This window comes from Tripterygium wilfordii, chromosome 18 (genome assembly GCF_013401445.1).
Source record: "Tripterygium wilfordii isolate XIE 37 chromosome 18, ASM1340144v1, whole genome shotgun sequence".
In the NCBI taxonomy this organism is placed as follows: Eukaryota; Viridiplantae; Streptophyta; class Magnoliopsida; order Celastrales; family Celastraceae; genus Tripterygium; species Tripterygium wilfordii.
This window is the reverse complement of record NC_052249.1, coordinates 9,700,712-9,712,804: the sequence shown is the minus strand read 5'-3', so window position 1 is coordinate 9,712,804 and position 12,093 is coordinate 9,700,712. Positions and strand designations below refer to the sequence as shown.

General features: G+C 35.9%; 3 protein-coding genes across 3 annotated transcripts; 2 read left to right on the top strand and 1 right to left on the bottom strand.

Moving 5' to 3' along the window:
* Window positions 1-353: 353 nt before the first annotated feature.
* Window positions 354-4,902, bottom strand: LOC119983912 (receptor-like protein 14). Its single transcript, XM_038827650.1, has 9 exons — window positions 4,554-4,902; window positions 4,294-4,452; window positions 4,043-4,198; window positions 3,842-3,916; window positions 3,628-3,759; window positions 3,364-3,441; window positions 3,120-3,272; window positions 2,872-3,021; window positions 354-2,799 (listed from the first exon to the last, which is right to left on the bottom strand). The coding sequence occupies exons 1-9, from the start codon at window positions 4,894-4,896 to the stop codon at window positions 650-652; spliced, it is 3,396 nt and encodes a 1,131-aa protein (XP_038683578.1). The 5' UTR covers window positions 4,897-4,902; the 3' UTR covers window positions 354-649.
* Window positions 4,903-9,112: 4,210 nt separating this feature from the next.
* On the top strand, window positions 9,113-10,091 carry LOC119983454 (protein FAR1-RELATED SEQUENCE 5-like). Its single transcript, XM_038827130.1, has 2 exons — window positions 9,113-9,759; window positions 9,863-10,091. The coding sequence occupies exons 1-2, from the start codon at window positions 9,113-9,115 to the stop codon at window positions 10,089-10,091; spliced, it is 876 nt and encodes a 291-aa protein (XP_038683058.1).
* Window positions 10,092-10,133: 42 nt separating this feature from the next.
* LOC119983807 (protein FAR-RED IMPAIRED RESPONSE 1-like) lies at window positions 10,134-10,595 on the top strand. Its single transcript, XM_038827534.1, has 2 exons — window positions 10,134-10,383; window positions 10,485-10,595. The coding sequence occupies exons 1-2, from the start codon at window positions 10,152-10,154 to the stop codon at window positions 10,574-10,576; spliced, it is 324 nt and encodes a 107-aa protein (XP_038683462.1). The 5' UTR covers window positions 10,134-10,151; the 3' UTR covers window positions 10,577-10,595.
* Window positions 10,596-12,093: the final 1,498 nt, after the last annotated feature.

The following is a 12,093-nucleotide window of genomic DNA, read 5'->3' as shown; positions in this document are numbered from 1 at the left end:
TGCCCCTTCTCAAGTTTTCCTTTAATTATATATATATATATACACATAAATTTTCTTATATGAACCAAAAGTGTGAATCAACTTTGTGGATTTGTTTTTCAATCATAGATGTGACGGATGCTTTATTGCAATATTTGGATTTTTGTCCACGAAGTTTGTCCGCACTTTTTGGTTTATATAGAAGAATTCCTTATATATATATATAGCAATTGATGCCTGAAATGTGCATTCTTTCTCCGCTTATTGGGTGCATGATTGACACAACAGTTTTCTAACAACTCTATCTAGCTATTCTGGGCAATGAATGTGATCAAAATCCTCACAAACAAGTTAACGAAACAAGAGAAGGTGGTCAATTGTTGGGCGGATACTCTCTTCGTCGGTGATGCTGTGCGGATCTAAAGCTTCTCGGTTAGCAATTTTTTGAAGAAAAGTTGCGCTGACAATTGTCGCAATTACCATCATCGAAAGAAACTTGTTTTGGATCGAACCTAAATCGATTTCACCATCACCAGACAACCAATTAAGAAGGCATATAGGTTTATTTGCATTAAGTATTGATCTCTGCTTGCAAGGAACACATACTAGCTACTAAAGTTCAATATTGTCAAAAGATGGTGTAAACCAACTTATTCTATATGTTTACAACTTATTGGAACCTGTCCAACAGAAAGTAGTAGCAAGTATGGAAGCATACATCAATGCGGTAAAACCATGCATGTCGCCAATTTGAATTTATGTACAAGACTGATGCTACACCAAATAGTGCCACGGTATAAGTCACCACAAAGGTCACCCAAAAAAAAGTCATGTCCATGAACCCATCATCCTCGCTTTCTTCTTTCAAAGGTGGTGGGGCAAAATGAGTCTCATCACAACTGTTGTTCATTGGAGGTCCACAAAGAAGAGGATTTCCCTCGTAACAACTTTCGTTGAATGTCCCGAATTGAGCTTTGAAATCAGGAACTGGACCTGATAAATCATTATGTGCTACGCTAAACACTGCCAAAGTGTATATCTCGGTCAACTGAGGGGGAATTTGACCACTCAGGTCATTATAAGAAAGATCTAAACTTTCTAACTGCTTCAGTTTCGAAAACGATGCAGGGATTGACCCACTTAGATTGTTGTGAGACAAATTTAAGGCTCTCACATTGCTCAAATTTCCGAATTCAGGGGGAATTTCTCCAAAGAATCGATTGCAAGAGAGATCGATTGCATACATGTGATCAAGATTGAATCCTATGTAAGAAAGTGAGTTGCCCTTTGTTGCTAACTCCAAAGCTTCTTGTATAGGAAAAATGAGATGACCAAAATCAGAAGTAGAGTCTTCGAAATTGGGAAGAGAGTTGATATAAGAAATCTTCAAATATGCTTGAATAGAGACGCGACTCGGTGTTATCGACGACAAATTACTTAAGCAAGCATGTAAGCGTCCAGACAAATTATTCGAGGAAAGAGCCAATATGTTTAACTGTTTCAATTGGCATAACTCAATGGGAATATTGCCATGGAGATTATTAGCTTGCAAAAGAAGAATAGTCAAACTAGAGAAGTTACCAATCCAATTTGGTATTGTTCCGCTGAAGTTGTTACCTCCAAGATCTAGATTGCGCAAACCAGTAACATTAATTAAAGCATGTGGAATGGGGCCTCCGAACTTGTTTCTACTCAAAAGGACATACTCTAAATTTGTCAATTCACTGAAACAAGGTGGTATAGAGCCAGATAAATCATTACTAGAAAGACCCAAGAATTGAAGCTCATAAAGTTTGCAGAATTCTAACGGAATAGAACCCTCAAATTGATTGCCAGACAGGGATATTATGCGCAAATCTGACATATTGGCTATCCAACTCGGAAGCATGCCTGACAGAGAGTTACTGCTGATATCCAATGTCATCAAATATATGAATGATGAGAGATCAGGTATCTCCCCGACAAAGTTATTGCCACCCAACAATAAAAAGTGCAAACGAATAGGGTCAAACAAGTCAGGAATGCGACCAGAAAAATTGTTGTTCGAGAGTTTGATGAGCTGCAACGGAGTGTTAGCAAATTGCTCTTTTATTTCTCCCGAAAGTTGATTGTTTGATAAATCCATAAATTCCAAGGAATTTATGTCTCCCAAACTTGGAGGGATGATACCTTGAAAGGAATTCATAGATATATTGAAAAGCAATAGGTTTGGAAAAATAAAGGATAAGTTTGACGGAATGTGACCCCCTAACTTGTTGTAGGATACATCTATCACAGACACATTTAGATTAGGATGTAATGGCAATTGAAATGAGCCCACGAATGAGTTATCCCCCAAGTAAATCTGTTCTAATCTTGTGTTGTTCTCAAACAACCAACTGGGGAATGCTCCACCAAACTTTGAACCAGAAAGATCAAGATATCCCAAGTTGAATTGATGGTATAAGAAGTTGAGGGAACTTGCCTTTGGAGTTTTTGGTATGCAATGTGACAAACTCAATACCTCTAGTTGTAATTTTGGAGTCCAAGAATAAGAGGCAACTTCTTCAATCAATTCGTTATCATTGGCCATGAGATTTTTTAGGCTTGTGTGGTTTGCGAATGACTCGAGGGATACTTGAAAGTGATTATATCCGAGTAAGAGAGATTCGATAGACTTGAGTTTGGGTATAGGACCGGAAGCAAGATTTCCAGTGAATTGATTGCGAGTGAGACGCAAAGTGTGAAGAGATGACATGTTTGCCATACATGATGGAAGTGCTCCTTCAAATTCATTGTCACCAAGATCAAGCTCCTCCAAGTTTTTTAACTCACACCACCCTGCAATTGAATCATCATTTGTTACTATCATGATTATATATATACACACACAGTTGATGAGAGATTTTTTACCTCGATTGGGTAGGGTGCCTTTGAGACCACAACGACTCAAATGAAGAACCTTGAGAGAAGTGCAAGCCGCAACATGATTTTGGAGAAAATCTTTGTGGATGATAGATTCATCCAGAAACAGATTTTCCAGCGTACTCAAATTAAACAACTCTACAGAATGCATGTTAATTCAGTACACATCCAAAAGCATTTCATAGAAAAATCTACATCATAAATAATGTCTAGCTATATAATTCATATTTTCATACCTTCAAACGTATTTGTTTCATTCAAAATATTTCCTCGAAGATCAATCGTCTTAAGAGCTGATAATGGCCCTAGTGATTTTAGCACACTGCCTTTACCATTGGTTTGGAGAAATGCCAGACCAAGCACCTTTAACTTGTTTAAGGTTGTTTTGTCTACAATTCAAAAATAAAATTTCCACAAATTAATAACAAATCAATAGAAGATATAGCCAAATTTATGATCATTTTCATATAATAGTAATACCTTCAGGTCCCATAATCTCTTCGATGTTACTGTTGTCGCTAATGGTTAGCTCCTCCAAGTTACTCAAACTTGCCAACTCTAAATGAGTTTAATCAACCAAGCAGACAATAGTGTATTATCAAGTAATTAAAAAGGAGTTTTTATTCACGAGGTGAGTACATGAATATATATATCCGGTCGTTCGACCTTTTCAAAAAACAAAGGAATTTTATTCAAAAGAAACATGGAATCATAAATACATGTATTAATAAGATTTCTATTTACCTTCAAGGTGTATTGATCCTGTCAATTGATTTTTGGACAAATTTAGAGATTTCAAATGTGAAAGTCCATTGAGGGATGCAAAAACACTATTATTGAAGCGATTTCCCATCAAATCAAGGAACTCCAGATCACCTGTAGACAATTAATTAATATGTAGAGGAATTTGGAATTATTATTATTCTTTTTTTTTTGGACTATCATTATGAATAGTTACCTTTAAATGATTCAAAGCCTGTAATCTCATTTAAATGCATATCCAACCTCTTCAAGTTGAGGATATTATTTAAATCTGCCCAAAAAAAGTTGATTGAAATGCTACACATATTGATTGAGAGATAATACGTCAAGAAAACACAAATAATGAATTGCTTATGAATGAGTGAATACATACACACACACACACATACATGCATACCTTGGGCATTAATTGTTCCACTTAATTGGTTCTTTGCAAGATTTAAATCTTTTAAAGAAGAAAGACCACGTAAGGATGACAAGATGCTGTTGTTATAGTAGTTAATGCTCAAATCAAGAAGCTCTAAGTTCCTTAACTTCCACAGACTTTCAAAACCTGCAATTTTTTTGTTCATTGAATTTGAATATAGTATATATATTTGCATGAAATAACTCCATAAAATATATATATATATATATTCTCGAGCGTACCGGTTGTATCTGAGGTTGTTCCCATTTTATTTTCATTTAGATAAAGAGACTTGAGAGAAGCAAACCCACTCAAAGACGATATAATGCTCTCATTGAAATTATTCGCACGTAAGTCAAGGACCTCCAGCTTCCTCAACCTCGACCACAATATTTCAAATCCTGCAAACAGTCCAGTAGCACTCTCAAAAAACTCTAATTAGTATATACATATACTGATCAATATGTAATATAAAAAGAGTTTTGAAAAATAATTGAGGAACCTTGATTCCCCTCACGACCCTGCACATAATTGCCGCTCAAGTCGAGACTTGTGAGTTGTTCAAAGGGAAGAAAATAAGACACATTGAGATGCCATGTCTCCCTTGCTATAGTAGAAAGAGAGAGCTTGGTTACTCTTCCAGTAGTTGCATTGCACTCCACCCTTTCCCACTCACAACATTCTGAAGAATTACTACTCTCTGGCCAATTTAAGGTATAAAAGAAAGGTTTCAGTTGTAAGAGAGCCTCCCTCTCTTGGTCCACACACCCATGAGTCCAACCCAACCCATTTAGCAACACCCACATACTTACCACCACTCTTATCCAACACTCCATATTCTTCATATTTGTTTTGCGTAGAGAATTGCTTCTACATGGATATATATATATATATAGACATATAGATGTTAATTAGGAGATCATGCTTAGGTTACAACTTGCAGGTTTTGGGACATCTTGACTTGGGGTCACCCAAAACATCATCATCAACCGAGCCTCTGTCCCAAAAAAATTTTGAGTCGGCTACATGAATTTATGAGAACATCATCGAGAATCTACCACATTTATATATTTATTTTCTCCATTTTTTGGGTCAAGCAAAACATCAATTGAAAAATCATTTTGGCTCAATCCCTAATGTCAACTTGATTTAATGGTAATGACAACAATGGATCGGAGTTGCCAACACTGACCATTATCAGCATCGCCTTGTCATCAACTTGCTTAATTTGTCGATGATTAGTCTCACTCCTTGTAAATCTTAACTTAATCACCAGCCAGTTAATAATTGAAAAAAAATAAACTCCTTTTAAAAAAACAAGTAATTGAAAAAATTAAGGTTTGAGCAACAATGTTTCAAATTCCAATTTTGATTCTTACATCAGGTGCGATTAAGATCATCAACCCTAGTAATGTATGAACAAGATCATTAACACTAGTAATTAATTCTAACTACCAGGGTTAAGGATCTAAGTGAAATTTTTATCAAAAAAAAAATGTATCTAATTTGTATAATAATTATATTTGGACTATATTAACATATATATGATAAGATTAAGTTGATTATAATTTTTTTTTTGGTAACAGATAACAATACCATAAGGGCTTGCCCTTTCAACATCCAATATAGGTCTAAAATCGGGTCGTCAAACCCGCGCACACAGAAGTTTCTCACCTGACAACAGAGTAAGTTGAGTCAAATCCCAGCGTGTGGATACAGAGATATTGCTCCCAGTGAGGATCGAACTCAAGACCTCCCAAGTCCGTAAGATTTGGCCTCAGAGAGATTCATCAACTAGACTATCATCCAAGTGATTAAAACACAAGTTGAGGATGCATTTTTGCATCCAGGTATTTTTCGCTCTGGGGTACCTCTATGTACGAGCATTGTTTCCAATGCGAATCGAACTCAAGACCTCGTAAGTCCATACGGTATTGTCCGCTCTGTGGTACCTCTATGGCATTGTTCCGAATGAGAATCGAACTCAATACCTCCCGAGTCCATACGGTTTATCCACTTTGGGGTACCTCTACGAGCATTCATACTCTTTCGTCTCCTCTACTTTAACCCGTAACATCTTTAATTTGGGAAAGTGAGTATCCAAGTTACCATCTAGGCTAGTTGGTCATTGGGTATTAACTTGACTATAACTTAATTATTAGACTTTTTTATGAACAAATACTAATTTTAGTTATTAGCGTGTGGTAGAATTCGAAGATTTAAATTGCTCTATTATTATAATATAATATTTAAAAAAATTCTATGCACAGTATTTGCTAAAACTTCAATTTTTATTTTTCTTTATTATTATTAATAGGTAGAATTATAATTTATTTATTATCAATGATATTTTTTATTATGATTAGAGAAAAGTAATTCTAAATGAATTAATTTTTTAAAATTTATTATTAATGTAATAAAGCGACATGTAGCAAAATGAAATTAAATATTGATATTATATTCAGATTAATATAGCTCTGAAAAATTACTGTTGATTTTTTCCATTTAAATATTTTTAAACATATTATATTGTTATATTTTAAGTTAAAAGAATTGTAATTGAACTACTTTTTTCCCCATTTTTATTATTATCTGATTATTTTGAACCACATGACTTAAGGTATGAGCTCTAACTTCTTTTGATTCAATGTACAATAATTGCACAATTGGTGGGACCTATGACTACGATGATTGATAAAGAAAATTGTTATATTTTCCACAATTGGTGGTAGGAAAAAAAAATTTGGATGCAGCTGGCAGGATATATGGATTATGCTTCTATACACGCCTTGACGCCCGTAATTTATAAAAAAAATCTTGGAAATATGTTTTCAGTCTTTGCAGTGGAGCCGCAAATGAGTCATTGGTTGAGTGGCAATAACTTTGTATGTCCCTGACTGAGGTCAAGGGTTTTAGTCTCACCTCCTCCGAATATTTATAAGGAGATGTGTGGGCTTCGTCTGCCCATGCGTGGGCTTGATAGTTTGCCCCTACGTGGGCTTGATGATAGTTTGTCCCTGCGTGGGCTTGATTTGTGCCTCCTGCGTGGGGGCGTGGGGTCTTTTGACACCTGTATGTAATTGATTGATATTTAATTAGGATGTTTTAATATTTAATTGATGTATTTATACTTAATTTAGTTAGTTTTACCTTTATAGTTGTATTTCATTGGTTTTGCAGAAAACCGAGTTTAATTGATTGAAATGGATACTCTTGGAGCTGAAGAAAACGTTTTCAAGTCATCAAGTGTCCGGAGATCACATGTGCCGTCCGGACACTTCCTTCACAAATCAAGATAGAGGTTTCACATAAATTGGAGAGCCTTAAGTGTCTGGACACTCAAAACTTGTTGTCCGGACACCTTAAGCCGTACATCAAAGCAGAGTCTTCACCAAAACTTGTTGAAGATAGTTGTCCAGACAGCTACATTTTCGGACAGCTGGTATCCAATGGGAAACAATAATTGGTCAGATTTTCCACAAACATAAATTGGTAACTCTCATATTCATATATAGGGTACCAATTGTGGAAAATATGACACTGACGAAAACAACCTTGACGCTGCACGTCTTGACTTTGGCTCAAAAGATGCCATCACAGTGACAGAGAAATAGCGTGGTGAGGCCAAATATGCCCAATATATCGTTACTGTGAAAGACTACGATGATTGATAAAGAAAGTTCCAATAAGAAAATTGGATGCATATATTGTTGAGTTGGTAAAACTAATCAAAATATAAATATATTTTTTCGATTTGAATCCTAAAAATTAGAGCCTCATTTTAAGATCTCATAGGTGAATTCCTATATATGTGTGTATGTTAGCATATAATGCTCAACTTCATTTAATAATGGGGACTCTTGTAAGAAGTCCCACATCGATAAAAGATATGAGGACATTCCCCTAAATAAGGGATAAGTTCACCCCTTAACATCAACTAGGCATTTTTTTTAGTTAAATGAGTTTTTTCCGATGTATCCACAAAAACCGAACAAGCCAAAGCAGACAATATAGTTGATTGTTGGGGGTGTTGGATTTACAACAATGTTAACATATATAATTAATTTCAGTTCCTAACTATCACCATCAACAACGCGTGCCCGTTTTATCATTCAAGAATCGGACAATATTGATGTTGTGTATAGGCTGAAAATTATAATAACTCTTCCTAACACTGACCATTATCATCGTTGTCATCAAGCATCAACCCCTTAATTTGCTGTCATGCATTTACTTGGTCTTGGTCTTTTTGTCATTTACTTGGACTGGTTTATGTGGTTTGGGCAAGTCTGTACTTGGGTCCAAATCATCATTTATAATTCACTAGACCTCTTGTATACAAACAAAAACCAATTAATCTAAATCTCTCAAAATTCAATGTGTGGAAATTTTATATGCAATGGACAAAAACCGTCACTTATATAAGAAAATAGACTATATATTACATATATTCATCAACATCTAAATAAATGTAGTTCATCATGACTTGTTATGGTCATTTTTTAAGCCAAAATCAATTGGTCATATATCCAACATGTGTAATTCAATGTGTGGTTCTCTTACGCGGGATCCCTTATTTCAGCAAAGTGCGGGACACACGCTTTTGACCCTTCGATTTATCAAACGGTGATATTGATGAAACCCAATTTAACCCACGTGACCCGCTTTTCTCACAGATGACCCATTTCGTCCATTTCGTACGCGATTCTATCCTCCTGTGCAAATCAGCCGTGGATTCTTGCGATTCTTTGCGATTAACCAGTCGTCGATCTTTGCGATCCCCAGCCAAGCAATATCCCCAAAATTTCTCATGTCACCATGCCGATTTTCTATGAGATTCTTTGATTCTTTGAGAAATCTGTGCTTCCAACGACGGAGGCCAACGAGTAGGGGACTGACGCTAATTCAGACTGACAGAAGCAAGGCAGTCACAACGCAGTGCTGATAGAAGCAAGGCAATCACAACACAGTGCTGATAGAAGCAAGGTAGACACAACAAAGTGCTGACAGATTCACAAAAGCAAAGCATTGTTGGTATAATTTCTTTCTGCAATTGTAAGCATGAATACATTTGTCATGGATTCTGAATTTCATACTATACCGCAAAGAGATTTGGGTTCTTCGTCATCTAATGAATTGGCATATGTGCCTCAAGTAGTGTTTGAAAAAATTCCTAAAATTGGACAAGTGTTTGAGTCATTAGACGAATCCCAAAAATATTACAATGAATATGCTAGGTTGGCTGGTTTTAGTGTTAGAAATTATTCTAGTAAGAGAAACAAATGCAATGAAATTATAAGAAAAGAATTTGTTTGTTTCAAAGAAGGGATTCGGCATGAAGAAAGATCCAAAGCCAATTGTAGTAGGAAACGTGGGTTAACACGAGAAGGTTGTAAGGCAAAGATGACTGTTGTGAAGAAAGGTGCATGTGTTTTTGTTGTTTCGCAATTTAATGAGATCCATAATCATATCCTTACAACACCAAGAAAGGTGCATATGTTAAGGTCTCATCGTTCTATGTCAAATGCCAAAAAGGCATTGAAACAACAATTTGTTGATGCAGATTTTCCCATACATAAACAAATAAGTATTTTTGAGATACAATCAGGAGGTATAGAAAATATAGGCTGCATTGAGAAAGATTTTAACAATGCTCAAAGAGATGAGGTAAAGTTTTATGCTGGACATGATGCTCAGATGTTGTTTGAGTATTTTCAGGCTGAAAAGGAGGAAAATAAAACAAAAATTCTCAATCAAAATGGATGATGATAGCAAGATTACTCATTGTTTTTGGGCTGATCATATATGTAGAAGAGCATATAATGCATTTGGTGATGTACTGGTTTTTGATACAAATTATAGCACTAACCGTTACGGGTTGATATTTGCACCATTTGTGGGAGTGAATCATCATGGTCAGGGTACACTCTTAGCATGTGCCTTCTTAAGTGATGAAACAACAGAATCATTCTTATGGCTCTTGCACCAGTTATTGACAGCCATGTCAGCAGGTGCTCCAAAAATGATTATCACTGATTAGGATCCTGCTATGAGTAGAGCCATTGCTGAGTTACTCCCAAACACCATACACAGATACTGTATGTGGCATATCCTCAGCAAGTTCTCAGAGAAACTAGATGCAGTCAAATGGAAAGAACAATGCACCCAATTTCAGAAATGCATATGGGATTCTGAGAGTCCAGAGAATTTTGAAGTTGAATGGTCCAGGGTGATAGAGCAAAGTGGCATGTCTGACAATGAGTGGTTAAAAGGGTTGTATGATATTCGGTTCAAATGGATTCCTGCTTATGTTAACGACACATTCTCTGCGGGTATGTTGTTTTCCTTTTCACTAATTACCTTATTTTATTAGCTAGAAAATGTATTATTTGTTTTAACTTGATTATTGTTTGTTCTTTATTGTAATTACTAGGCATGTCCAGTAGCCAAAGAGCAGAAAGTTGTCATTCATTTTTCAAGCATTATGTGTCAAAGAAAAACACATTGATGGATTTTTGTGGTTAGATTTTCAAGGGCACTTAAACACCAACGACATCAGGAGTTATGTCGTGATCATAAAGACATCAATGATCAGCCTATCATGAAGACTACATGGCCAATAGAGAAAAAGATGAGTGAGATATACACACAGAGTATATTTTATAAATTTCAAGATGAATTGTACCAAAGCATGGCTTATATAGTAGCAATGGACCAAGAGGTAGGAGATAAGTGCATGTATATTGTTAGTCGGGCTGAGATTGTTGATGGACGCGTAAGAAAAGTCATTGAAGATAAATCCATCAATTATGTGAGTTGCAGTTGCAAAAAATTCGAGTCTTTTGGAATTCTTTGTCGGCATATATTGGCTACCTTCAGTAGGTTTTAGTTGCAACAACCATTGTCTAGTGTTTATCTATTACGTAGATGGACCAAGGCTGCAAAATCACTAAGTTCATTTAGTGTTGGAGGTGGTGGTGGGAAGGATAGTTGTGATGATTCTTTAGTTGTGAACCACATGGCCTTACATAAACTTGCGTCGAATATAATTGATGATGCTTTGATGAGCCACGAGACTTGTGAGTTGGCAAAAGATACTTTTGCGTCTCTTCACAGCATGATAAAGTCCATGAGCATAAATGATGGAAGACAATCTACACCAAGTGTTGGTCCTTCAGATGCTATTTACAATGAGCCTAACAAAGTTAGGGCAAAAGGTTGTGGAAAGAGGTTAAGGGGGGTAAAGAAATGGCATTGACGAAGAATAGACATTGTCATGGGTGCGGACTAACGGGACATGACAAGAGGAATTGTCCTTCACTGAACAATGTGTAAGTATTTTTTGTTTTTGTCCTTCACTGAACAATGAGCTTATATGTTTTTCTGAATTGTGTTTACATTTTACAGGGCATCTCAGTCGCAAATTGTGGATGACACTCTGCCTTAGCTTGATTGCTGAACTGTGGACTAATTGGTTGCTATTTGTATTGTGCTTTGGCTTGTTTCTGGGAGATATGTCTTCCTGTTAGATTAGTTTATAGTGGATGGTGTTCTGTGTGATTTTTTTCATGAACTTCATCTATCTATTTTTGGAATCTGAGATTGTTACCAATTACAAATGTAAGTTTATGAACAATGAGTTTATGAGCTCAGCATATATGTGTTAGCTTGTTGAATCACTACCATGATTTTTGAATGGTTTTAAATTCCTGTACTGGTGGTTTGATAATGCTAGTTCAAGCAAGCTAAGGCATAAACCTTCTCTTGGATATCAGTAAAATGAGTCTATATTAATTCTTGCACCAAGGGGGTGCTGCCCATTTGTCATACTTCTTGTTTCGATGCTACGCTTCAACTACATTTTTCATGTAGAATGTTCTTGCACTAAGTTGAGATTGGGTCCAACTTCATTGAATATTGAAATGTATAGAGCACTATAGATGAAGGCAAGAAAACTAACAAGAACATAACCTAGAAAATCAAACAGAGGGAACTCTTTTTGCTTCCATCTGTTAATTAGTTTACCAGCAAACCAATGACGT